This window comes from Podarcis pityusensis (genome assembly GCF_964106645.2).
Source record: "Podarcis pityusensis genome assembly, chromosome: 15".
In the NCBI taxonomy this organism is placed as follows: domain Eukaryota; kingdom Metazoa; phylum Chordata; class Lepidosauria; order Squamata; family Lacertidae; genus Podarcis; species Podarcis pityusensis.
Genome location: NC_138040.1, coordinates 13,372,841 through 13,400,709, shown reverse-complemented (window position 1 = coordinate 13,400,709; position 27,869 = coordinate 13,372,841). Strand labels below are relative to the sequence as shown.

At 45.2% G+C, this 27,869-nt stretch overlaps 1 protein-coding gene across 2 annotated transcripts in view; it reads left to right on the top strand.

Moving 5' to 3' along the window:
* ZZEF1 (zinc finger ZZ-type and EF-hand domain containing 1) overlaps window positions 1–27,869 on the top strand; it is a 75,943-nt gene that overhangs the window by 14,347 nt on the left and 33,727 nt on the right. For both annotated transcript variants that reach the window (XM_080982716.1, XM_080982717.1), the window contains exons 6-32: window positions 2,132–2,342; window positions 2,914–3,030; window positions 4,064–4,242; window positions 4,979–5,077; window positions 6,017–6,108; window positions 6,191–6,339; window positions 6,877–6,988; window positions 7,282–7,497; window positions 8,053–8,153; window positions 10,446–10,615; window positions 10,838–10,968; window positions 11,459–11,529; window positions 12,718–12,832; window positions 14,839–14,998; window positions 15,158–15,279; window positions 15,385–15,507; window positions 16,332–16,498; window positions 16,791–16,872; window positions 17,986–18,187; window positions 18,828–18,976; window positions 21,055–21,295; window positions 22,182–22,261; window positions 22,514–22,607; window positions 23,251–23,752; window positions 24,754–24,918; window positions 25,323–25,442; window positions 26,166–26,327. In XM_080982716.1, coding sequence (XP_080838842.1) covers window positions 2,132–2,342; window positions 2,914–3,030; window positions 4,064–4,242; window positions 4,979–5,077; window positions 6,017–6,108; window positions 6,191–6,339; window positions 6,877–6,988; window positions 7,282–7,497; window positions 8,053–8,153; window positions 10,446–10,615; window positions 10,838–10,968; window positions 11,459–11,529; window positions 12,718–12,832; window positions 14,839–14,998; window positions 15,158–15,279; window positions 15,385–15,507; window positions 16,332–16,498; window positions 16,791–16,872; window positions 17,986–18,187; window positions 18,828–18,976; window positions 21,055–21,295; window positions 22,182–22,261; window positions 22,514–22,607; window positions 23,251–23,752; window positions 24,754–24,918; window positions 25,323–25,442; window positions 26,166–26,327 — 4,132 coding nt within the window. The remainder of the gene's footprint in view (window positions 1–2,131; window positions 2,343–2,913; window positions 3,031–4,063; window positions 4,243–4,978; window positions 5,078–6,016; window positions 6,109–6,190; window positions 6,340–6,876; window positions 6,989–7,281; window positions 7,498–8,052; window positions 8,154–10,445; window positions 10,616–10,837; window positions 10,969–11,458; window positions 11,530–12,717; window positions 12,833–14,838; window positions 14,999–15,157; window positions 15,280–15,384; window positions 15,508–16,331; window positions 16,499–16,790; window positions 16,873–17,985; window positions 18,188–18,827; window positions 18,977–21,054; window positions 21,296–22,181; window positions 22,262–22,513; window positions 22,608–23,250; window positions 23,753–24,753; window positions 24,919–25,322; window positions 25,443–26,165; window positions 26,328–27,869) is intronic.

The following is a 27,869-nucleotide window of genomic DNA, read 5'->3' as shown; positions in this document are numbered from 1 at the left end:
ATTTGAAGCCTTGTCTCTCCCAGGTCCTAGTCCAGCACTCAAAACCACTACACCACACTGGCTACCATTTTGGAAGGGAGATGGGGCCACCTAAAACTAGGAGTGGCTTCTGCATATTTGTGGGACTCCCTAATACAGAAGTTTGTCTCTTTTTGTGGGGCGAGGGGAGAAATAAACAGAAAAGAAACATGGCCTGATCCACAGACTTTTGAAGTTCCAGGATAAACAACATGTGGATAATTACATGCCAGCATTGTGCAATAGGGACACGGGTGGCACTGTGAGTTAAACCACAGAGCCTAGGACTTGCAGATCAGAAGGTTGGCGGTTCGAATCCCCGCGACGAGGTGAGCTCCCGTTGCTCGGTCCCTGCTCCTGCCAACCTAGCAGTTCGAAAGCATGTCAAAGTGCAAGTAGATAAATAGGTACCACTCCAGCGGGAAGGTAAACGGCGTTTCCGTGCGCTGCTCTGGTTCGCCAGAAGTGGCTTAGTCATGCTGGCCACATGACCCGGAAACTGTACGCCGGCTCCCTCGGCCAATAAAGCGAGATGAGCGCCGCAACCCCAGAGTCTGTCACGACTGGACCTAATGGTCAGGGGTCCCTTTACCTTTACTATTGTGCAGTAGGGCAGGGGGCGGGAAGGAAAATGGAGAGAGAAGTGCCCTAGCAACTTTGCAGTTAAGTTTCCTAGGTGAAAGCACTCCCACCAGGCATTATAAAGGGCTATTTCAGGAAGAAAGGAAACCTCGGTTCTCAAACGCAATCTGTTCCGGAAGACCGTTGGAATTGCGAAACGTTCGAAAACCAAGGCACAAAGGGTTGGCTGCAAATGCAATTGAGAAAATTGAAAAACATGCAGTGTAGGCTGTTCGACTTTGAAAATGGAAGCATTTACTTTCAGGTTCTGAAATATTTGACAACGGAGACGTTTGAGAACCGAGGTACCACTGTAGTTAAAAGATACACTGGTTTGATGCATCAGATGAAGACTAGGGTAAAATAAAAAATACGACCTCTGTGGGGGGATTTAGACATAAGGATTCCCCACATGTCTGCCTTTTTTTTTTTGCTAAATAATTTTTATTTCATTTTATAATGTATATAAAACCAAGACAACAACAGATGGGGAAAAAATATCCAGATAGGCACATAGAGTAAGTACAGATACATACGGGTTAAGTAACAAAGTCAGGAAAGAAAAAATGAGAATAAAAATTGCCTTTACGTAGAAGAAAGAATATTTGTGTTAACTGATCTTCACATATAGTTTCAGATTTGCCAAGCACGTGATGAGGGTTGTTTTGAAAATAATGCTTCTGCTGTATATGTAATAAAGGGATGCCAAATCATATTTAAAATATCTGGAAGTGCTAGACCTTGTTGAAATCTCAAATTATGCATAACTACATGTCTGTTTTGACTCTGAGTCTGGCATATGATTCCCAGCCAATAATTTAAGCCTGCCTGCCACTAGGTCCGCCTTCATTTTTGTGGCTTGGCAGTTGGCTATGCTTGGTTTACAGCTGCCCTGCTCTGGAGAACCCAAAAGAAGGTGCAGGAATTTTTCAGGCCTGGCATAGGAAGCTTGTTTGTGTCGTTCTCCACTCCCCAGTAAATAAACTTGGTTTGGCAGCAACATCCTCCATGATGAGCCTTCTTCCCCTCACTTCATATTTTCCTTTAATAGCTTGTAGAATCTACCAATTACCTAGACCTAGGAGTTTATTGATTCATGGTATTGTACTCTGAATAAGCAGTCATGTTCTAGGCTGCAGGAGAGAATGCTTTTGGAATATAACTCAAAGGGGTTGAGGTGGTAATGTACAGCGAAGGATGTTCCGCTACACCCGGCATAGGCAAACTCGGCCCTCCAGATGTTTTGGGACTACAATTCCCATCATCTCTGACCACTGGTGCTGTTAGCTAGGGATCATGGGAGTTGTAGTCCAAAAACATCTGGAGGGCCAAGTTTGTCCATGCCTGCTATACACGTATATCATATTTTGTGATGTTAGCTGTTCTTAAACGTTATTGGACAATCAGCAGCTTCCCTTTGAGCTGTAGAACTTCATAAAAAACAAAATTGGCCCATGGCTGGAAGAAATTATTTGTTTGATGCTTTTGACAGATGTACAGATAAATATCAAGCGCTGCCTTAGTGATGGGTGCGACACCAGAATCCACGGGCTCAGGGCTATCGGCTACCAAAGAGTGAAGAAGGGAGGTGTCTCGGTCTGCGATGCTTCGGCGATCTGGTACTGGTCCCTTTTGACCTCTCTGATCACAGCGTCCATGGACACCAACCCTGCGATTGTTCATGCCATCCTGCAAAATACTCAGTGAGTAGTTCTCCTTTTTCTACTTAGCTACATTACCATCTGCATTTTTCCTTCTTATGAGTGTACACCAGTGCTTATATCTGGCCAAGGTGGGTTACTAAAATTTTAAAATTCAGAATTAAAAACAGCTAAACTACCCCTCCATTTTGTTGTATTTTTGTGTGTAAGAGTCTCTTATGCACGGTTTTAGAAACAGCAGCTTAAAAGTTGTTGTAAAACTAGATACATATCCTCCCTGCCCCCACTCCCATCTAGAGGGAGCCTTCTAGATTTTCCACAGGCAGAGCTCTGACAAGGGCAGGACTATTAAGGTATAGTCATTGATTTTATTTATATGTTTACAATTCTGCATTGCTTTTCCTCTATCCAAGAGCCCATAACAACAGTGGGCCATTGCTTTAAAAATGTAACATGTAACTGAACCACGTAGAGGTGTAGCTGGGCTGCTCACGTTGGCATCTTGTTCTCCGTGATGTGCTGTGTTGCAACCTTGTCCACACTGGACTTCCAGCAGCGCTTCCTTCTTGCCATTGTTTCTGATGGGAAGCTCTCTTCCTTTTTCTTCCTCCAGGAAGGCCCTGCAGCATATGCCGCCGCTTTCTTTGTCACCAGGCTCCATAGACTTCTCAAGCTTCCTATCTCCCAACGTTTTGGAAGAAGTGGACAGTTTTCTTCTGGGAATTACCAGGTACAGTCATAATAGAGCATTGCAGTGGTACCTCTGGTTAAGAACTTAATTCTTTCTGGAGGTCCGTTCTTAACCTGAAACTGTTCTTAACCTGAGGTACCACTTTCGCTAATGGGGCCTCCCACTGCCGCTGCGCAATTTCTGTTCTCATCCTGAAGCGAAGTTCTTAACCCAAGGTACTATTTCTGGGTTAACGGAGTCTGTAACCTGAAGCGTCTGTAACCTGAAGTGTCTGTGACCCGAGGTACCACTGTAATACAGCAAATAAGTGTTACACCATGAGCAAATATCCATTCTTCAGTCTCATTCCTTCTGGAAGCTTGCATGCTAGTGGTGGGTTGGGTTAGAGGCAAAAGTGGGCGGGCAACCCATGCAAATTTCACTTGTCTACATGGCAGCCCCTTGTCATGTATGGCTGCCAAGCTCATGCTTCAACAGAAATCAAGTCCGTGTTAAATCCCTAGACTAGAGCATGGGTGAGGAACTTTGGCCAGCCTGAGGGCCACATTGCCTTCTGGGGGCCACATCCCTGTCATGGGCAGGACTAGAGGCAAAAGAGTGCAAAGCAACAAATGTAAATTTTACTTCTGTAGACTGGTTTCTACACACATTGGCACACCCCTCTCTGTCCTTCATCCTTGCAAACAAGAGGCATTGTCACAATTCAAACGCACTTTCTAGCCAGGCAAAATCACTGGTCAGGTGGGAGATGCAGTGGGCATGACCTGGAGAGAGTCCCAAGGGCCAGATGGAGAGGCTTGAAGGGCCACATTAACCTCCATGGCCTAGTTTCCCCCACCATGTTGTGACACAATGGAAACCACAGCTTTTTAGTTCAGACAAGAAAGCACAGGACTAAGGGGAAATGTTTTAGAAGCTGATACAATTCTGAGTAGCCTGGGAATTTTTCCTCCAGTCTCCTTTTGTAGCTTGTTCTTCCTCCATATCCTGCATTACAGCATGTTGTGGTGGTTAGAAAACAATAGTCCAAGGCTACTTGTCTAATCCCTGTTTTCCTTCCATTTGTTCTCAGTCGTTGTGCCTCCCCAGAAGTAGAGCTTACCCTGCTGGCATTTTCCCTGGCCAGGGGCAGCATTGGCAAAGTGCTGAGTTCGCTTTGCACGATCGCCGACCACCTGGAAACGCCTTACAAGGCTGCCTCACTCATCGTCTCCATGGCCACGGTCAGGCAAAACTTGCTGTACAAATACGGTAAATAATGGCTGGGGAATGTTCATATAGTTGTTTCTAAACCTATGCATGGCATTGAAAAAGTGGTTACAGAAAGGTTATAAACTCAAGACAGGTAAAAGAAGGTACTTCTTCACACAGCACATAGCTAAACTCGGGAACTCACTCCCACAAGAGGCGGGGATGGCCACTAACTTGGATGACTTTCAAAGAGAATTGGACAAATTCATGAAGAATAAGGCTGTCTATAACAACTAGCCATGTCTGCTATTTTCCGCCTCATATGTTGGAGGCAGTAATGCTTCTGAATATTGACTCCTGGAAGCCCCAGGATGGGAGAGGGCTCTTATGTTCTGGTCCAGCTTGTAGGTTTCCTATCTGTAGCTATTTTGCCACTGTGAGAACAGGATGTTGGACCATTGACCTGATCCAGCAGACCCTTCTTAGGTTCTTAGGCTTGGGTAGACACAGGTTTGGTAACTGTTTCAAACTTCTAGCAGTTGTCCTCTGCTTTTCTTTGAAGCTAAGAAAACCAGAAACTGGGAATGTTTGCATCCTTGAACTGAAACACGGTGAAGATTTTGTGTTTTAAAAGAATCACCTTTGTGGGGTTATTGGTGCGTTCCTTCTTTAAACTGTTTATTCACAGAGGAGCACTATGTTTCCTAATCCCATCCTCAAATTGAAAAGTATAGGGGATGCCGTGAGTGGGGTGCTTCTCTGTGTTGTTGACAGACTTGTCTATTGCCGTCTCCAGGAACTCCCCTGAGGCTGACGCTGCAGGCCTGTGATGTCAAAGGAAAGGAAGACAAATCAGGTCCTGAAAATCTCCTTATAGAGCCATGGACAGGGGATGGTAAGGGCTCGCGTTGATTCCAATCACATATTTCTTACATTTTATCTTGCCTTTTGTATCTTCCCTTTCTTCCTCAAATGGAGGTATGGAAGGTAGCTTACATAAGAAACTAGACAGTAACAATTTAAAACAAACTAACTTATGCATAGCAGGAGATAACATATAGTATAAAGCAGCCTGGCAGCAGGGAATTGGGCAGAAAAGCAGATGCACAGCAGCTGAAGGGGGAGCAGAGCAACATGTTTTACACTCTAGGTACAAGAATATGGAAAACTCTTATAGCAAGTCATTTGCCAGTTGAATTCCTGATGGCGACGGGATTTACAACAGGGCGTCTCACGAGAACAGACAGGCTTGTGGTAGGACCTGTTCCTTTTTAGGCATCCCACGCCATTTGGGGCATTAACTGAGCCTGGAAATAAGCTGGAGGTCATTGCAGCAAGTAGAAAAGAGAAATCACCTGCTGCAAATCCCTGGGCCCAGTAAGCAATCTCACCATGGAGTTCTGAATGAGTGGAAGTAATCCAGTCTCAGTGTAATTGGGGCATGTGTAATCATGACCGGATGTGGCCCCTCCTGAAGTGTGTCCAACTGACACATTGGGCAAAGGCATAGCTGCTACCTGGGCATTGAGGGATAAAACTGGGTCCGGGAGCTCACTTAAAATCCTCAGTTGGATAGTGAAGCAGGTACATGCAGGTTCTGTGAGCCTGTTTGAAAACCTTCATCCAGCGTGTGACATGATGAATTGGGGATAGCCACCTCTACTTCTGGCAGGGGGGTGGTTGGGCAGAAAGGTGCTTCCAGACACATGCCTTGTTGTAACCAAACAGTGCATCAGTGTTAGGCCTCTTCCCCTGGTTTGACCAATCCAGAGCCCAAACGTGCATCGTCCTGAACATTCTCCATAAATTTCAAGTCTTGCTGTTTTGTTCAAAGGTTTCCTTACTGAGACTGGAAAGAGACAGGCCAGTGTCATTCTTTCGACCGGAACTGAATCAGCCTTTCAGGTCACACAAATCAGAATAAAGGTAAGGGTTCTTCTGTTCAGCTTTCCGGGTATGAATGAAATTGCTTTCTCTGTACATGGTTAGAGCTTCATTATTCTCCTAGGTGCGGAGGGGAGCGATTGGGGCCCGGTGTGGGTTGGTGTTTGCTTACAACTCCGCTTCAGAGAAATTTCACGCAGAGGAGCACTTCAAGAGATTCGAGAGCTATGACAGATGGAAGCTAGAAGATTTCCGGCACTTCTTAAAAGCCAGGTAAATGCAACCTCTCAGCTGCCACCTGATTCTTTTAACTGACGGTGCAGATGGTTGAACCTGAATTTTTCTGTGTATGCTCCGATATTGGTCTATTACCCTACCTTGAAACTCAAACCACAGCAGCTTTCTTTGGCTTGATAATGCTCAGGATCCGAACCCACAACCCCAGTGGCCTGTTTCTTTTTAAATTCTTTTTATAAATTTTCCAAATTATTACAAATTAATTTAATACAATTTTGTTACACACACACACACAGTGGTACCTCGGTTTCCGAATGTCTCTGTTGATGAACGTTTCGGAACTCAATTGCCAAAAACCAAGAAGCAGATGCTTCTGTTTTCAAATGCGCCTTGGAAGTTGAACTTCTGAGCTGGCTTCCTGTTTGAGTTTTCTGTGTGTTTTGAGGCTTTCGTATTGAGTCTTCAGTTTTTGAACGTTTCGGAAGTTGAACGGTCTTCTGGAATGGATGACATTTGAAAACCAAGGTACCACTGTATATATGTATGTAAAAAAATCAAATTAAACACTTGTAGGAGCAGCACTCCACGAGACGAACTGGGAGAGGAAGATCCCGTTGGCTGGTTTGAAATGGAAGAGGAATGGGATGAAATGGAAGTCAAAATGCAGCAGTGCAGAATTTCCAAGGTAAAACTTCAGCCCAGTTCCTCCAGTCATGACCATATAGCGGGGGGGGGGGGGGGCTTTTCCAGCCCTCGCAGGCCGCACTCCCTCATGGCTAGTCTTCTGGTGGGCAGGGGGTGGAGTGAGCCCATGCCAGTATGTCTGACTCTGCATAATGGCAGCTGTCTACATTCATCTTGCAGTCCCAACTTTTGTATCTTTTGACTTCGGACACAAGGTGCATAGTCGCCAGGGCTGGCACTTTTAATTAAAAAAAATAAAATGATTTGGTCATGATGTCCCTTCCCCGTTTTCAGTATCTGATGGTGAAGTTCTTGTGCACAAGGCAAGACAAAGCCGAGAGGCTCGGGGTGCAAGGCTTGAGCGTCTTCGGCTACCTTCGGTCCATGTCTTCAGAGCCCAACAGAAGCAAGTGCTGCCTGGAGTGTGGCAAGCCCAGCGGTGACATCGTTTGTGGGATGACACTCCTGCTGAAGACTCTGTGCTTCATCCAGCAGCTTGCACAGGATTTGGTAGGTTTTACGCTGCCTGCTGCTGCCTCTTCTCTCCATAGGCTGGACCGTATTCTAAAGGCTAAATTAGGTTATTCTCTAGGGCAGGCGTGGCCAGCAGTGCTCATATAGATGTCTGCCATGATGCCTGCAAGCAGTCTCCTTCCCCCACCAGATATGTGAAAAGCGAGGAAAATACGGAGAACCTTTGGGAATCTCCTCTCGAAGCATTTCCAATTCCCACCCCCCAGGCCTTCAAATTTCTATTCCCTCCCTCTGAAATTAGGCTTGAGAGAAGTGTTCTCTCATAGTCAATAGAATAGGCGTGTGTCTACACATGCTGGCCACAGCAGCCTCTCCATGTTGCACTTGTGCTTGTTTGCCTCCCAAAATTGGGGATCTTTAGGGCATCAGAAAGATACCTGATGCAAACTGAAAATTATCCTGCTCCCCCCCCCCCCCAGAAAGCTAATCCAGTGCAGATTTTTTTGGGAGGAAATTCACATCGTTGTTCCTTATCCTCCATGAATTTATTTCTTTTTCCAGCTTTAAAAAATATAATTATTTTATTTCTAGGTTCAGAAGAAGGCAAGCGGTCTGCGCTACAGGTCATACCTTGACTTTGCGGGCCTGGATTTAAAGCTTTTCTGGAATTTCTATAGTAAACTTCACCAAAAGTAAGTCCCTCTCCCATCATTTACAACTAGTTGAAACTAAATGAAGCTGGCTGAATGCTGAGTCTTTGGTGCTGTGGCGTGTATTGGTGATGGGCAGAAGTTTCGGTCATTGCCTGCCTGTGTGGCTTGTACAAACAAACTCATTATTCCAGGCCCTGGTGCTTAGCATTAGGTCTCACCAGATGCATCCATATAGACACTAGCAGGCATATTGCTAGTTATGGTGAAGGAACAGAGTACAGTGGTGCCCCGCAAGACGAATGCCTCGCAAGACGAAAAACTCACTAGACGAAAGAGTTTTCCGTTTTTTGAGTCGTTCCGCAAGACGAATTTCCCTATGGGCTTGCTTCGCAAGACGAAACGTCTTGCGAGTTCTTGCGAGTTTGTTTCCTTTTTCTTAAAGCCGCTAAGCCGTTAATAGCCGCTAATAGCCGTGCTTCGCAAGACGAAAAAACCGCAAGACGAAGAGACTCGCGGAACGGATTAATTTCGTCTTGCGAGGCACCACTGTAATAGAGAGTAATAAGTTACCAACAGACTCAATGCTGCTGTTAAATAGAAGCCTTGTATGTACTGTAGTTTATACTGGACACATGTACTGATATGAGTCTTATGGAAACTGGCCAGTTCTGGGCACCGCAGCTGGAGTGTGTGCAGAGGAAGGAAGACCAAGATGATAAAGGGTCTGAAAATTGGGCCTTATGTGGAACAGTTGAGGGAGTTGTTTAGCCTGGAGAATTGAGGAGTTGAAAGATGATGTGAGAGCCATCTTTAAATACCTGAGAGGTTTTTACATGGAAGATGGAGCAAGCTTGTTTTCTCCTGCTCCAGAGGGGAAGACCTGAACCAATGGGTTCAAATGACAAGGAAGGGGATTCCAACTAAACATTTGGAGGAACTTTCGTAGAATCGTAGAATTGTGGAGCTGGAAGGAACTTCCTTGACAGTAAGAGCTGCTTGACAGAAGGTGGCACACTCTCTGTCGTTGGAGGTTTTTAAATAAATAAATATAAAAAAATAAACCTCCCCGGCTGAGTCTGGGCTCAGGGCAGGTAACATCAAATATATAGTAAAGGTGAAGGGACCCCTGACCATTAGGCCCAGTCGTGGCCAACTCTGGGGTTGCAGCGCTCCTCTCGCTTTATTGGCCGAGGGAGCCAGCATACAGCTTCTGGGTCATGTGGCTAGCATGACTAAGCCGCTTCTGGCGAACCAGAGCAGCACACGGAAACACCGTTTATCTTCCTGCCGGAGTGGTACCTATTTATCTACTTGCACTTTGATGTGCTTTTGAACTGCTAGGTTGGCAGGAGCAGGGACCGAGCAACGGGAGCTAACCCCGTCACGGGGATTCGAACCGCCAACCTTCTGATCGGCAAGTCCTAGGCTCTGTGGTTTAACCCACAGCACCACCCGCGTCCCTTAACATCAAATATATAGCATTGGTATAAAATCAAACAATAATTAAATTACCTCCTAAAAACAAGTCAGGCTCAAGCAGAGTTTGGATGGCCACCTGTAAGGGATTCTTTAGCTGTGGCTCCTGCATAGCAGAGGTTTGGATTAGATGGCCCTTGGGGTCCCATCCAACTTTGCAGTTCTAGGATTCTGTGTATTGAGTGCAGGTGGGGAGCCTTTTGGTAGTCTTCTTCCATCAAAGGATTTAATGATAACACCTTCTGGAGGCATTTGACTCTCTTAGCTATGCAATATGGAGGCATTTGTTCAGCTTTAAACATCTTGATGGACTCTTGGGAGAAGCTGTCCACAGTGAGAGTGCAAGCCGTGACTTTGCTGTCTGGGGGCTGATGGGAGTCGTTCAAAACATCTGAGACACGTCCACCCCAGCCCGGTTGGTGAAGTTTAGCGTAGAGCTTTCTTCTACAATCATACCTCGGGTTACAGCCACTTCAGGTTACTTTTTTTCGGGTTGCGGACCGCCGAAACCCGGAAGTACCGGAACGGGTTACCTCCTGGTTTCGGCAGTCGCGCATGCACAGAAGCGCTAAATCGGGTTTTGCTCATGCGTAGAAGCGCTGAATCGCAACTCGCGCGTGCGCAGATGCAGGTTGCGAATGCTGTGGGTTGTGAACGTGCATCCTGCACGGACCACGTTCGCAACCCGAGCGTCTACTGCACCTTTCTTGCTCCTGCATTGAAACCCACTTGTAGGATGGGATGAGAATCACATTATTTTGCCTGCCTCCAATTGGTCGTTCATGACAGTGTTGCACACGGGGTTGTGAATGGATTTTTACTACATCAGGGTTGTGACCTTTCCTCCCACCCTAGCTCAAGAGAAGAGTGCATTGATGCCCAAGCCATGTTGCTGCGGCTTCTCCAGAGCTGCTTTTCAGTGCTCACATCGGATAACAAAGCTGCAAAGACTCAGGAAGCTGCTCAGAGCAAAACGTCTGACAGCGCAGAAGCAGCAGAAGAACTCTACAAGCATCTGTGTGAAGGTGATCTCCTCACTTCAGCCCGCCACCCCGTTGCCTCAAAACCCATCTTTTCCATTAATAAAGGGGGGGGGTTAGCATAGCCTGGTGGTAGAGCCCAGCCACTGTAAAGTGCTGTGCGGCATTGGAATTTCATGCAAAAGTTTAGGAATGCAGGTAAGGAAATGAGATTCAGGTTGCTCTTAGTTAAGCAGAAATCTCTCTTTGCATTTTTTTTACGAGCAGTTGTAGACAGCGACAGCGAGTCCCCATCACTGAAGACCTTGAAGCAGGAAGTGAATAACACATTGCTGAACGGAGCAGCCGTCTTTTTCCCCCACAGACACACCCGGCGGGAGCAGCTTTTTGCAATGTTGGTATGTTGTGGACATAGAAATCTTAGTACAGACCCTTAACTTTTGCTTTCTCTCTGCAAAACCCCTGTGGACCACCTTTAGCAAGCTGACTACATTTTTATCCTCTCCACCCTGCAAGGAACTTAGTACATCACCTCCCCATTACTTTATATCCACACAACAATCTTGTGAGGTAGGTTAGGCCCAGAGTGCAGCACCGCCATTCAGAGCTCTGTCACCTGCATAATCTGCTAAGAAGTAAGTCCTGCAGGGTTTAGTGACACTTGTTTCAGTGTTGTGCATATAGAAATGTAGCCTTGGAGAGCATCATGGTTGGTTAGCATTTGAACTCAGATCTTCTCAGTTTACGTTGAACTCTCCGATCACTTTCTGATACAGGCTATCAAAATGTCATGCTGCCACAAACCTTGCCCCACCCTTAACATATTTTACATGAGGGGGAAATGTGTGAGCTTTTTCTTTTTAAAATCAAGCTTTTTCTTTTTTCCAGAAAAACATAACAGAGCAGGAACACAAGGCATCTGTCCATCTTACTTTCAAATCCCTCTGTGCATATTTCAGGTAAGCAACTTTGGCTGCAATCTGATACGCGCTTACCTGGGAGTAAGTCCCACTCAGGTCTTTAGAATCAATCAACGCTTCGGAGATTATTGTAAAGTAGCAGACAAAAAACACCTTAGAATTGAGACCAAATGGCATGGGATAAATTGAGAATTTTGCCAATACAGTGGTACCTTGGTTCCCGAATGGCTCAGTGGTCGAACAAATCGGATCCCGAACACTGCAAACCCAGAAGTAAGTGTTTCAGTATGCGAACGTTTTCCGGAAGCTGAACGTCCAACGCGGCTTCCACTTGAGTGCAGGAAGCTCCTACAGGCAATCGGAAGCCGTGCCTTGGTTTTTGAACAGTTTCAGCAGTCGGAACGGGCTCCCGGAACAGATTAAGTTCGAGAACCAAGGTACCACTGTACTCTTATTAGACAACAGAGTTATTTGATTTTAAGAAAACAAGCTTAATAGTTGCAGGATAGGGAAAAAAGAGACTGGGTGATATCCAGTATCATACTCAGAGGAGACTCACTGAAATCAGCGGTTAAGTAACTGAAGTGAATTTACTTATTTTAGTACATCAACTCTGAATACCCCCCGCCCCCAATAGTTGTATTTTATTTTGAAATTTCAAATTCCACTGGTTAGAGTGTCAGATTATATGACCTGAGAGACCCAGGTCCAAGTCCCCCACCTGGCCATGAAGCTCTCTGGGTGTGACCTTGGAGGACATTCCCTGCCTCTCAGCCTAGCCTACCTCACAGGGTTGTTGTTGGGATTAAATGAGTGGAAGAACCATGTACACCCCCTTGAGCTTCTTTTAAAAAAGGTGGGGTACAAGTTTAACAAATGAATAATCAAACAATATAAGCAGTGTCCATTTTAAAGATCTGTTTCCTTGAGTAGTTTCTGGAGAAACAAGTTAGTTTTACTAATAATGCAATGTTCCAGTTTTCTTTTTAAAGAAGGAGCGTGGAAGCAGTTAACTTAAGGGGCACTAATTGCGGTGGATCTGTAGTGAGGAGAAGTTAGAAGGGTACGACCCCGATATCTGCAACCATAAGGAGTGGGGGGTAGGGAGATGACATTTGCTCTGCTTGAAGGTTGGGATATTGAAGCGGATGGATTCTGCAGTCTGGAATGGGTTGCGTCTGGGGTGCCTTTAAGACCCATGCTGTGAAAATGTCTGTTCTTTGACAGTGACCAGGATCCAGGTGGGCTCCTCTTGTTGCCAGACAAAGGACCTTCTGCAGATGTTGATGTGGATAAAGTGCTTGCGGTGACAGAAACGCTCCTGGCAGTGACATCGAGAGAGGTAGTGCTTCTGGTTGGTCTTTGGGGTAGTTCTTGCATGTGGAACGGCTAAACTTTTATTTATCAGCAAAGTCCTCAGGACTGGATAAAGTACAGCCAAGGGTCGTAGCTGAGCGGTAGAGCACCTGCCTTGCATGCAGAACATCCCTGATTCATTCCCCAGCATCTCCAGGCAGAGTTGGGAATCTCCCTTGCTAGTCATTCTTGACAGTACAGTGGTACCTCAGGTTACATACGCTTCAGATTACAGACTCTTCTAACCCAGAAATAATGCTTCAGGTTAAGAACTTTGCTTCAGGATAAGAACAGAAATCGTTCTCCAGCAGCGCGGCAGCAGCAGGAGGCCCCATTAGCTAAAGTAGTGCTTCAGGTTAAGGACAGTTTCAGGTTAAGAACGGACCTCCGGAACGAATTAAGTACTTAACCCGAGGTACCACTGTACTGAGTGAGATGGATCAATTTAGTACTGAATTGAATTGAAATACTTTATTGTCACTTGTACAACTTGTATACAGTGAGATTACATGAGCACCCCCCACTCAGCTCTCTTAGTCTTAATTCCCCTTGTTTACTGACGCACACTCACCAAACCCGAAAGTCAGTTGCCCTGTTGTTATCTTTTCATTCAGCAGCCTAACAGCCCATGAATAGAAGCTGTTCTTTACTCTGTTGGTGCGACTAATCATGCTTCTATATCTTCTGTCTGAGGACAGGAGATAAAGAAAGTGCCCGCCAGGGTGTGAATCATCCCTGAGAATTTTCCTCACTCTCCTGAGGCAACGTTCTTCCGCTATTTCATCTATTTACTATTTCATCTATTCATCTATTTCAACTATTTACCCAAGTTATTGTTTGGGACGCGGGTGGCGCTGTGGGTAAAACCTCAGCGCCTTGGACTTGCCGATCGCATGGTCGGCGGTTCGAATCCCCGCGGTGGGGTGAGCTCCCGTCGTTCGGTCCCAGCTCCTGCCCACCTAGCAGTTCGAAAGCACTCTTAAGTGCAAGTAGATAAATAGGTACCGCTTTCTAGCAGGAAGGTAAACGGCGTTCCGTGTGCTGCTCTGGTGCTGGTTCGCCAGAGCAGCTTCGTCATGCTGGCCACGTGACCCGGAAGTGTCTGCGGACAGCGCTGGCTCCTGGCCTCTAGAGTGAGATGAGCACACAACCCTAGAGTCTGTCAAGACTGGCCCGTACGGGCAGGGGTACCTTTACCTTTACCTTTTTACCCAAGTTATTGGGTAACTTCTTAAGTCTGTGAATATGTGGCTTTGCATAAGCTGCACCTTGACACTTACAGCCTAAACAGCTGTTAATGTTTTATTAAGATCATTCCTCACGTGTTAATTTATTTTTTTTCTTATCTGCGCCCCCACCCCGGCCATATCCAGTGTCTTCCTTTTGGTTTCTACCTATTATGGCAATACATCACTGCTGTTCTTTTTCTTTATAGACCGCCTTTCCCCAGCCATAACAGCTACCAGGGCAGTTTGCTGACCACCCCTCGTCCCCAGTTTACAACAGTTTGGGCAAGCCCAAGTCTTAAAAGAAAAGAAATCCAAAAACCAACAGGCAAACACCTAAGCAAATAATAGAAAAGCAGGGTAATTAAAACAGTGTGTTAGAGAAGTGGGAAACCTTGGACCCGGGGACCAAAATGCACCCTTCTCCCTGTCCCTGGCCACCAAGCCTCCCTATCTAGCCTTTGGGACACTTCCCAAGGTCCACCACCTGCCTTGAGTGTTTGTGCCTGGCTGAAATATGTCTTTGAACTCTGAGAATGCCTCTTGTTTGCCTGGTTGGAGGATAGAGAGCATTGAGGACAGAGACTTCTGTGTGTGTGGAAACCAGCCTACTGTGCAAAGGTAAAAATGGTGTGGGTTGCTCTTACCCACCACTGACATATGCCCCCCCCCCAAAGGCTGCCCAGTCTGCAAAAGCTTAACCACCCTATTTTAAGTCGCTCAAGGCCAGCATTTCTGACGACGTGAAACTTTTTGCATTCCGCAGTGCGAAATGTTGATGATGGGCGTTGCCCAGCAAGACACGGGTCCTGTGCTCTCGTCCTTATTCTGGTCTGTCCAGGGCAGCCTCCTTTCCTGGTGCTACTTGCAACTTAAGGGCAGTGATCCAGCACCCAAGAGCCTTGCCGTAGAAATCCTTACAAAATGTAAGTATCCGACCAGGAGCGGCCTCTTAACTTACCTTTTCTGTAAAAAATCCCAAATGTGCTGACGGGAATTGTACTTCAAAAAACCCGGAGAGCAACACGCTGGGGAAGGATACTCCGCATCGTTTAGTAAGCCATCTTTTGCTCTTTCCTGTCTAGATGTGCAGCAGTTCCTGCGGAGCGTCAGGACAATTTTAGAGTCGCTCCTGTCCCAACACAGTGGGAGAACAATAGTGGAAAAACTGAGCAACTCTGTCTTTTCCATGGTAGCCCGCCAGCTGGTGAGTGAACTTATGGGATGCTTACGACAGCTGTGGGTGGGTTTTCTTGATCTATTTTAAAAAACAACCTGTAATTCTAACAGGGCACCTTTTGTCCTTCCCCAGATGACCTTCCTGCAGGACTTCTGCACTTTAGACATTCCTCATCGTACCCTCCTGCAGGATGTCAGCATTTTGACAAAGCTACTGAATGACCTGTCTGCAGAGCCAGGAGATGGCCCAAATAAGGTAGCCTCGGGAAAGGTGCTGATGCTTTCAGTGCACAATATGAACTCTGCTTTTAACCACGTCAAGTGCATTTTCTGTGTAAAGTAGGATAAGAATGAAATGAAAATTAACTCTTCCTCTGTTAAGTCATGCGAAAGATGGGTGTTGAGAAAGGGGCCCAAGTTTGAGTAATGCAAACACTTCTGTAGAATCTGAGGCCTTCAAGTCCTGGCGCATGCAGATACCATGCCTAGAAATATCTATCTAGGTAGGCCTTCCTAGTGCTACCAAGGGATCCAGTCGTTCAGTGTTTTTCTTTTCTTTTCTTAATTGACATTATTAACAGCCCCAAACTGCAGTAGGTAGAGTATTAGATCATGCCATATACAAAGCAAACAAGCAGTGAACAATGAGAAAGGGAAGTGGTAACACACCAGTACAAACCAAGACATCCATATTTCCCAAGCCGGCGTGGGTAGTGAATCTTGAGAAATAAAACCCCATGAGATGGCATAGTAATATTTTGGATCCTCCTTCCCCCAGGAAACTCTTCAGTTTATGTGCGTAATTTTCCATAGTTTCTTACACCCCACAGGCAAATGCAGATTATTTTCAGTGTTCTTCCTTTCTAGGCTATTGAAATCCTAGCCAACATCCGTGTCAAAAATGCTTTAGAGATACCAGTTTTCATGTTGTCCGTTTACCTCTGGATTAAGCTTCCAGATGTGCACCAGACACCTGGTTATTTCAGGACTTCCTTTTCCTGGATTGGCATCTGGGGAGCCGAATCACCCTTGGCTCCTTTTATAATGGTTTATTATTATCATTATTATTATTTGTGCCAGGTGGGCATGGAGAGTTGGCAGCAGGAGCAGCCGGTGGTGCTGCGGACATGGGCTGCAGAATCCCCACATAACTACGAAAACAACTGCCACGATGTCACCATCTTCCTTTGTCCGGGGGCAACTTACTTCGAGGTGGAGTTTGACGAAAGATGTGAAACAGAGCGGAGGTAACCTTGCAGCAGTTTTCATCTTGGGTGTGACTTCCATGTTAGCACCTCTCTTTTGGCCCCATTGCTGAAGGCTCACTCATACATCTGTTAGCCCAGCCCCTTGCATTCCTGGGAAGGTCTAGCTAGGCAGGGGCGCTCCCTCAATGCCACACCTTCAGGATTATTCTGCACGTCTCTTCAGTGCCTAGCTGTGCATCTGAGCTGTCCCAGTTAGGCCCCCAAAGGTTGCCAGAACTCACCAGTTAGAGAAATTCTGTTCTTTTAATGCTGCACAAACACATCTTCATAGGTACGATTACCTGGAATTTACTGACGCCAAAGGTGGAAAAACTCGCTACGATACCAAAGTTGGCACAGACAAGTGGCCCAAGGTGAGTGGCTTCCAAATACTGAGAGCGAGCAAGACTTCTGTGTCATGCAAAAACCCACCGCGGTGGCACCACATTCAGTTGTTCCTGGCTTTTCTTGCAACTGCACTGGGAGGCTCTTTATGGAGAACCACATACCTTGTTATTTAAGAGAGATGAAGAACATTGCCTTTTGGGGACAGCATTAAATCTTGCTTCACAACATGCTCCTAAAGCAGGAGTGGCCAATGTGTGACCCACTAGATCAGCAATTGCCAAATTCTTTTTTTTTTTTTTGTCAACCCCGACTTGGTTCCATAAACTCATCCCTTGTGCAACCCACCCCCACATCGGTTTGCATGACACACTAAGGAAGATAATAACACAATCAAATTCAACAGAGTAACAAGTACTTGCACATTTATTCAAACTATTTAGTTTAATTAAGTCAACAAAATGGATGAACTTGAGCCAGAGAAACTAGCTTTTCAAAGACTGATAGCTATTTGCACCTGCACCACCATCCTGCCACCTTCTTGCCTCTTAGCGCGCCCCCCCGACAATCCCCCCCCCCCGGCTAGGATACCACCACTGCTCTAAATGTTGCTGGACTGCAACTCCCATCAGCTCCCGCCAGCATTGTCAGTGAATGATAGGAATTGTAGTCCTCCAATGTCAGGAGAGCCACAAGTTGGTCATCCCTGTACTGAAGACTTGTATGAACTCACAATTGCAAGAAAGTATTTCCTATCGCTTGAAGGGGGTTAAAGCCTTCATTCCAGCTGGGCAGTGTCATTTTCCTGACAGGCAGGGCTACACAGGTTTCTGAACTGAAGTTTCACTATCCGATGGTATTTGCTTTATCCATTCCTTAGAATCAAACACACTGCCAGGCTTTTTGCAAAACTCTTGAAATAGGAAGTATTGCATTGCATCCTTCCGTCAAAACTTCCCAAGGTTTCTTTCACCTAATAAAAAGACGCTGCATTTCATTTGGCTGGGGAGGTGTGTTGTGTGTGGGTGTGTGTAAGAGCTGCGAGCACGATGGAGGAATGTTGGGTTATCATTCATAGCCCTGCTGTGACTTCCTGTCATGTGACACTTGGCAAAAACCTCACCTGTTTTGTTGCTCTGTAGAAAGTGACCTTTAAGGCTGGCCCTCGGCTGCAGTTTCTCTTTCACTCCGACAGCAGTAATAACGAGTGGGGCTACAAATTCTCCGTCACTGCATATGGCTTGCCAGATGTGGAAGTTTCGTGGGGCCTGGACCTGCATCTTCTTGTGGCCAGGCTCATGGGGCGCCTGGCTTCTCAGAGCATGGTGCTGAAATCCCAACGAGGTGCGTTGAGTTCAAGCATTACTTGAAATGTGTTCAGGGTGTGGAGCTGTGGCGAGGATCTTTTATGAGTTGCAAGGAAGGGGAAGGAGGGGTTTGTTTTGCTATAAACTGAGTCAACGTAGTTGTCTTCAGTCTCCAATGCTTTCCTGGTGATTTATTTGTTCATTAGGTTTACGTACATACCATTCTTAACTTCAAAAAGCTCAGAGCAATTCACAGTTGTTCTTCCTCTAGCCACCGCACTGAGTAGCATGTGAAACTTTGATATTGGAACCCCAGGTTTAGATGACTTTTGACTGAATCCCTTTAGCCAATTTTACTTTCCTTCATCTGGCTACCTGCACAGTAAAATAAATAAGTGTGTACCCTGTTTCTCCCCTTCCCCTAATAATTGAAGGTGACTTTTAAAAACGTGTGATCTAAAACAACCAAAAGCAAGAACATTATATGCATATTTTGAGCCCTAGAAAGAGTGCCTACATCATATTGTAAAATCCACAAGGCTGGCTTCTGTATTTTATTTCCTTTTCACTTTCCATTGATTTAAAGGTTATGAGGCTAGAAATTTAAGATGCTTAATATAACAGGTGTATAGCCTTTACTTTGCTAATATCACTGCCTTTCTTTTTTCCTTCCCCAGAGGCAGGAAATGAAATAGAATTGTCTCCTGCAAAAGTGGTGTCTGTTCTTAACTCTCCTCTGTGGAAGCCGGTCTTCAGGCATCAGATGCGTTCTGAGCAAAAACTGGGAGCTAGAGAGCGTAGCCAAACGCCGCAGGAAGATAAAGAGGTATTTCAGCCAACTTCCTGAATCTAGTCGCACTAATGCATGGAACACTTCAGCCCTTCTGCTTCTCTTCAATGCTTCCTCAGCTGATATTGTACAGTAGTCAGATGACCACCTCCAGGTGTTACCCCAACACAGGTAGCTATGACCAGAGATCACAGTGGAAGAGTGACCAGGGCTAAGGATGGGGTGGGGCAGAAACATGATGAGGATATATTTCATTTGATCTCTGGTCACCAAGCAGGTTTATTGCTGGCACAACGGTTGTTGGGCTACTGTGTGGTAACTGCAGGAGATTTTAGTGGAGCTGTAGAGGAGGGCATCTTGAGTAGCCTGCTCCTTTTTTTATCTTATTCTATTTATTTAACAATTTATTTCCTGTTTGCATATAATAAAACCTCTAAGTGGTATGCACCAAATATTAATATTAACATTAACAGTAAAGACAAATCAAACATACTGAAATTATTATAATTAACAGGGTTGGTGTTTTTTTTTTAAAGATTAAAACATATCAACAATTTACATGTCTGGGTACGCTTGCCTAAACTAAAATGTTTTCAGCAGGTACCAAAAAGAGTACAGTGAAGGCACCTGCCTGATGTCCATAGGCAGAGAGTTCCGAAATGTGGGTGTTGCCACAATAAAAGATCGATTTCTCACCACTGTGAAATGAGTTTTGGCACCTTTAACAGTGCCACTTCCACAGATCAAAGTGATTGGTTAAGCATACATGGTGTGAGTAAAGTGGTCCCAAGCCGTTAAGGGCTTTATATACCAATAGTAACACCTCGAACGCGGCCCAATAAGAAATCAGGAACCAATACAGACCTCTGAGCTGAGGAGTTGCATGCTGACAGGGTCCTGCTCCTATAAACAACTGTGCTGCAGCATTCTACATCAACTGCAGTTTCCAGGTCATACAAGGGAAGCTGCACAATAGAGTACTTTGCTGGAATCCAGTCTTGAAGCTACCAGTGCCTGAACTACCATGGTCAAGCCCTCCTGGCGCAGGAATGGTAAAAGCTGTTGTACCGAGTACAGCTAGTAAAAGGTGCTTCAAGCCACTGAGACTCCCTGGGCCTCCAGTGACAAAGCTGGATCCAGAAGCACCTGATTGCACACCTGCTCCTTTAGGGATCTGTTTCTTTCGATTAAAGCGGAAAGCTAAATCATAGTTTGGCATTACTGAGTGCAGCCCTAGCTTTTCTCCAGGCTCACATCTTATCTTGCTTCTCCTCTAGTCCAACTGTGACGACTTTAGTGTGGGGGAAGTCAGGAGATTCCCTTACTGTGGGTCAATAATAAAAAGATGAAGAATTCAATAACGTTTATTGATTGCACGTGCAGTGTAGAACCCCCTATGTGGAAGTCTCTACCAAGGAATTAAACACAGTGTACACATAGGTATAGAAGTGTAAAACAATCAAACCCTTCCCTTCATTACATTAGTTTATTTGGTCATAAAGCATCATTAAAGCAACACTATTTGACATGTGCAGTTAGACCCCTTTGCTGTCGCCTTATTTCACACCATCAGCTTTGCTGCACAACTGCTTAATCTTCATTTCTCTTTGAAGCTTCTACAGCATGATTTGTTGCATTTTCCAAGATTCTCGATGTCTCCAAATGTTTTCTTACCTGTAACATAGCTTGATTACTCCCTTCCAGTCACATCAAATATGGCCTTCCTTTCTTTCAACTTAGCAGTCTCTCTTCAATACAACTTAACTGAACGATTTAACTACACCCGGAAGCTTCTGATTAACGACAACTTGTTTTGTCATCAATCCCAGACAAAATGTGGTTAATCTTAACTATGGTTAGTAGAAGCAAAGCCACCTTCAAACAGTTTAATCAAAGTTGGGTTGTTCTCACTAATCACAGTTTAGGGTTCAGATGACACACTAAACTATGGTTAATATAAAATGAAACAGAAAATTCTTGTCTCTTTGTGACTATGTCAGAGAGGAAAGGGAGAAAGTGTGTGAGCCCAGGTACAGGGCAGACAAGGCTCATTCTTGTAACACTAAACCAGAGTGTACTGTTACCAGCTAAATCTCTTCTAATCTTCTTTTCAGGCCACAAACTCTCATGCCAACAACTGTCATAATTTTCTCCTTGACTTCGCAAAGTCAGACTCTGCCCAGGAGTTCTGTGGGCCAAATTCTGAGCTTTTCAAAGGACTCGTACAGGCATGTAAAAAACAGGCCCCAAAGACTGATATAGTTGCTGGTTCCACTATTGATCAAGCTGTCCAGTCTACATTTGCTGCTCTGGTCTATCTCTCTCCAGATTTGTATGGGAAGCTTCAGAAATATGGTAACTCCTACCTTAGTGAACATACATTCACAGTGAAGACGACTGCTCATATTTACATGATTCAATTGTAAAAGTGTGGCTTGTCCATTCTTTCTAAATAATATTTACAACTTTGCTAGCATCAATTTTATGTACATGTGAAAAACCTACAGCCCCTTTGTTTGAACAACACACGTGGAAAAAATCAGGGCGAGTTGAGTTTCCCTTTGGGTGTTCCAGAGGCCTGACTGACCTCCGCTGAAAGTTGGGCATTTAGTGTCACTGGCCCCGTGATGTGGAGCAGAGGTGGGGCAGGCACCCCTGCTTTTGACTTTCAGGCATCTCTCAGAGATCTCTTTATGCTGCCAGGCCTTTGCAGCTGTTTAAATTGATTAGCCAGTCAATTGAATAATCATTTGTATTGCCCTAGATGGTGTTTTAGTTGTACACCACCCTGATATTTTATGACACTGTCTCTATGGAAGTATTTTTATACAAAAGTGAGCCTAGGGTGCCATTTTATACAAGCAGCAGAAACAAGTGGCAAACCACTCCATGCTGTATGGTAGGTGGGGACCAATGTCCCCTGTGTATAGAAAAATGTTTCAGAGAGCTATTCTCTTTGTCAAAGTTTCTGTGAGCTGGGCAGATTGTTTCCCACTCCACCCTTACCCTCTGCAGCTATGCAGTCATCAAACATTTGATCTTCCACCTGCAGGCTGAAGTTGATCCAGTCCAGGGAGATTTTTGGCCCTCAGTTCCATTGTTCGTATAAACTGGCCCTAAGACAACCACGTTTCTTTTATTGATTTGAGGTGGTGGCAGAGGTCCACTGTGGCCTCCGCAGTTCTTTTGTTACACCTTCAAGATGGCTTAGAAGTCTCTTCTTTTCTTCCTTTCCCCACAGTCAACAGTGGAGGCAAAACACCTTTGGGCGAAGAGTTTGCACAAGTATATTCCCTGGCCGACGGGATCAGAATATGGATGGTAAGATTTCCTCTCTTTACCCTGGGGCCCAGAAAATGGCTGCTATACAATTTCCCCCATTTGTTCCTCATTTCCTGAGTCAATCTCAGCATTTCTGTGCAGAGAAATCCCTCTAAAAGATTATTTTAAGCACCTGAGTTCATTTAAGTAGCATCAAATGTGCTGTCCCCCTACCCCCTCCATCCACCAGGGACACCTTGGCAAATTTTGAAAGTACTTTAAACTCTTTAAAAAATATGTGTATTTCTACAGCTAGAAATGAAACAGAAGTTCCTCGTGAACCAGGGAAATGATGGGGAGGAGAAGCAGGCTGCTGAGGTGAGCGAGGTGAACCCGGAGACCCTTGGTAAGTGTCATTGTGCTTCTGCCTCTCTTTGCTCCTCTTGCTTTTCCCATGGGTGGCAGACAGCCACATCGATCAATATCACCCCCTGGCATCCGAGGCAGGAAGTGCTCACACTACATTGGCTCCCAGTACGTTTCCGAGCACAATTCAAAGTGTTGGTGTTGACCTTTAAAGCCCTAAACGGCCTCGGCCCAGTATACCTGAAGGAGCGTCTCCACCCCCATCGTTCTGCCCAGATGCTGAGGTCCAGTGCCAAGAGCCTTCTGGCGGTTCCCTCATTGCCTTCTCGGTAGTGGCGCCCGCCCTGTGGAACGCCCTCCCATGAGATGTCAAAGAGATAAACAACTACCTGACATTCAGAAGACATCTTAAGGCAGCCTTGTTCAGGGAAGTTTTTAATGTGTGATATCTTAGTGTATTTTTGGTCTTTGTGGAAGCCGCCCAGAGTGGCTGGGGAAACCCAGCCAGATGGGCAGGGTACAAATAATAAATTATTATTATTATTATTATTACAGCGAGAGCTGTAAGGTAGGCCATGCACTTATAAAATACTTAACATTTCATCTGTTGATATGAGATGCACAGAGCAGGAGGAGCCCCATTGCACCGCTCTCATGATGAGCTTGTTGCCTTTCTATTGCAGCGCAACAGTGCATCCAGAAAAGTCACCTCTTGCTCAGTTTTCTGCCTGCACGGACCAAGGCAGAAGGCCACGACTCGGATCACGCAGAGGACTATGGGCGATGCCACAGAGACAGACGTCGGAGGACGAGCTCTGTTGTCGAAGCGGATTTCCAAGCATCAGATTCTTCCCCAGTCTCTGGAGTGACTGGTTTTGTTTTCCCAGAGGCAGGTCAGGCCACAGCCTCCAGCTCAAAGAGGAAGCAGGTGCCAGACTCGCCGCAGACAGAAGTGTCTCCTGCGTCCCAAAGCAAATCCCTTGAGAGTAACTTGTCAGAGCAAGAAGATGCCTTGTCCCCTCCCTCCACTCCCACTCGGAAGCCTCCATTCAGCCGCGGGAGGCTCCGGCTCCTCTCCTTCCGCTCCATGGAGGAGTCCAAGCCTGTGCCCAGCATTAAGGAGAAATACCCCATCCTGAAACACACCTTGGACTTCATTAAGGACCAATCTCTTTCTCATGAAAGGTGAGCCAGATCCACCGGTAAAACTCAGGGTAAAAGAAAAACCATAAAATAGAGGCTCCAGAAAAACCTCAAGGGGCGTTTGAGATTTGCTTGTTTGGCTCCTACCTCTTGGCCTGTGGTGCTTATTGCTGAACAATAGGATACTGTGAGAGCATAAGAAGAGCCCGGCTTGATCAGTCCAATGGCCAATCTAGTTGAGCATCCTGTTCTCACAGTGGCCAATCAGATATGAGGAACCGCAGTATGGCACAAGGTGTGTTTTGCCTCAGAATATGTGCTCAGCAGTGAATGTTTTGTGAGAAGTATTTGTTTTTGGTTCTAACACTTTACGTAAACTGCCCAGGGGTTACGTATATTAAGCAGTACAAAAAAGTATAGAAATGTATTCTTGAGTTTAGAATTCCATCCCGGTGGGCGAGTGTACGTGACAGCGTTTCTTGCTTTTGTGTATATATCAGGAAACCATGTTATACGATATATACGATATACAATATCTTTATTGTCATTGTCCCATGCAGAACGATGAAATTGAAAAACTACATAAAACTACTACAAAACTACATAAAACTACAACTACATAAAACTACTACTACACTACATAAAACATTCAAAAACCCCTAAAAACTCTGAAACCCCATTTTAAAATACACTACACTATAGAGATCCCTTATGCTGCGTTTAGAACCAGATTTGCATTTGCGTAGAAACTGTTTCTCAAGCGGCTAGTCCTGGCCTTTATAACCCTATACCTTCTTCCAGAAGGCAGAAGCTGAAAGAGATAATTTGTTATAACAAACCATAAAGCCATGTAGCGTGTTGTCATCGCATTGCTGCCACATTTTGTCCTGCTCGATAAATACCCACCACTTGCCACTTTGTCAGGCTTCTTGACATCACCAGTTCTCTGTTGACGGAGAAGCTCATTGGTGTGGGTTAATGCACCGTCCCCTTGTGCCAATGCAGGAAAAGGTTTAATAGGAAAGTGTGTGTGTTTCTCCTAGTGTTCTGAAAGTCCTTGCTTTGAGGAAAGCGCAAGCCAAAAGCATCTTGGAAGTGCTGAAGATGATCCTCCAGTGCCTAGAATCCCTCAGCCAGCCTCACTGCTTCACCCCACCTTGCATCATCTTCCTGCTGGAACTCCTGGCTTGCCAAAAAGACTTCACAAAGTAAGACATGTGGGAAGCTGCACTTCAGGCATAGGCAGTTGCTCATTTTTAGCTCAGGTTAGCAGAGAGCGGAATGCGTCCAATCAAGCCATTGGTCCATCATTCTTAGTATGGCCTACACCTTTGATGGGGGTACCCGAGGCCAGCATATTTAATTAATATTTTTTTTAAATACAGATAACCTGTCATACACTTAGCACGGTCATATTTTAATGGATGATCTTGGGAATAGGTCAAGTTATGTATTCCCCCACCCACATTCAATCCTTTGTTTTGGTTCTTCTCATTGCCCCTCTCTGGTGTCATTGCAATGGTAGATTGAAGTAGCTATTGTTGTTGGGACGTATTACACAATGGCAGGCCTATAAAATGCAATTCAAAAGCCTATATATCTTCTTTTCCAGCTATTTTGCACACTTGGAAGGCTGTGGGACTGAGCTGCACCGGGAAATACGGGAATCTTACTACCAGCTTCTTCTCTTTTTGGTCAACGCTCTGAAAGGATTTAACGACCTCGATGAGAAGTATGGACCTCCCTCTTTCTTTCTTTCTCTTAAAGCATACAAGATCCTTTATTTTTTTTGTAAGGCTCCTTTACTCCAACCACCATGGTAATTGTCCCTGGTGTTGTGTGAAGAGTACATCCTATTGTCTGCCCATAACTTACTATCAATCAATTTTATTGCATCACTCTGAGCATCATTTATTACTTATTATGGTATTTATATCCTGCCTTTCTCCCAAGTTGGGACTCAAGGCAGCTCAAAGCCGTTAAAAACTTTATAAAACACAAAGTTACAAAAGCAAACTAATAAAACACATTTAAAACCAGCAATTTAAATGCAGTTTGCCCTGACAGCAGCCCAGTGGTCAGTCTTCGTCTGCACCTTAGTATTCAAAGGCCTGTCTGAAGAGGAAGGTCTTGCTTAGCCTGCTGGCAGAAGGATAACAAGGGGAAGGAGGAGTCAGTTTGATGTCTCTTGGGAAGGAATTCCACAGTAGGGGAGCAGCCACAGGAAAGGCTCTGTATTATGAACAAGGGAGAAAAATCAGGTTGTTTCCAATGTTGCTTCCCTCCACACTATGTACAAATTCCATCATGTTGTCTCCTTTGGTCATAGCCCCCTTTATCCCCAAAAGGAAATTAAGGCCATTTGTCCCTTCTCCTTCGCTTTTGCCACCTGCAACCTTGCAGCTCCTCTGTGTTTTAATTGCGCTGCCCTGGTTTGTCTTCCCTGTTCGTTTAGATCGTTGCTCCCTGCCTTGTCCTGCGTGCAGACGTCTCTCCTTCACCTCTTGGACATGGGTTGGGAGCCAAGTGACCTTTCCTTCTTTGTTGATATACAGCTGCCACACCTCCTTATCAACATGTCACGAGAGAACATAAGTACACATGACAGCATAGTTTGGTAAGTTGGGACAAGTACCTGGGTTTGTTTTGCTTTGACACTCCTATCGGTGCCGCAACAAAATGACTAGCACATTTGCAAAGCTAAGCAGGGTCTGGTATGGTTACAAATTGGATGGGAGACTGCGTGTTGAGATTCCTGCAGTGCAGGGGGTTGGACTACGTCGCCCTTGGGATCCTTTCCAAGTCTGATTCTTTGAAAGTCTGTGAAATAATTTTGGCTGGGAAGTCTCTTGTGCATTTGTAGGAATTGCCCAGAACTGCCTCGAGGGGATCTTGGCTGAAAGGTGGGATAGAAATCTGACGAGTGAATAAATAATGCAAAATAAAGATATTTCCCAAAGCAGTTACTGTTTCTTACAAGAGCTGGCTTTCTCTAAAAAAATACAGATGCCTTGTTTTTCTTTTTTCCCTTAGTGGGGGAGCCTAGTGTTTGAAGTGTTTTGAGACTGAGATGTTTGTTGTTTGCATTAATATATCAACTGCCTGCATTGCAGGATTCCACATTTGTTCCTATGGCTGGTAGGGGTTGTGAGTTTCTGGTAGGGCTAGGCATTTGAGTAGCCCACTTTTTAAAACTTTGTTTATTAATGGCATTTGTATGCTGTTCCAGCGCAGCATAAAGTTCTCTTTGTGGTTTAACAGGAAATAATTCTAAATACATTGGAAATGCAAATTAGGTCATAAAACCATGAAATCAAAACCTGCATCCTTGCTCCTCCAAAGTTAGAACACAGATTTAAACACATAGAAGGTCATACTGCACCAGCTATTTAAAAGACCTGGGTGTTGCTGGAAATAAGCTGGCATTGGGCAAACCTCCCTGGGGAGGCTGTTCCATAACTATGGTGCTAGCACCGAAAAAACCCCTCTTACTGGCCTCAGATAATTCAATGGGGGACACTTAGAGCAGGCACAGAGATTCTTTGGAAGAAGACCAAATTATTTTTAAAGCATTAATTTTAATAGGCATCCTAAAGAGGGTTAAATTGATAGGTTTAGTGCTTGTGCTAATTATGAAAACAAACGGGAGTGCACCAAGTTTTTCTGTGCCACCCATTAACAAATGTGCTCATGTGAAAGTGTGAAAAACAGTTGACTTGAGTTTTAAAAAATAGAATATAGAGATAAAACATTAAATAGCAAAACAACAACAGAAAACAGTTTTTAGAAGTGCTGGAATGTGGGGAAATGAAAAGCTCTTCCCTTGGTGCTGAAAGGTTGACAGCAGAGCACTAAGTGGGCCTGTCTGGTGAGGGCATCCCACAAACCAGGGCATTACCACTGAAAGGACTTCCTCAGTGGTGCAGTGTTCTCAGGGCCCTTCCATTCTCCCTAAGTTGCAGGATCTTGTCCCTGACCACGCATTGACCTATGCTTGTTGCGTTTCTGAGATGGAGACCCTCAAAAGAGCAGCGGGACTGTAGAAGAGATGTCCCTGCCCCACGCCCTCCAAGCTTCCAGGCTTGCCACATTCTCCAGATTGAAGGGGCAGGGGCAGTCCTGTGCATTAATGAAATTAACTTGCATAATTGTGGTTTGA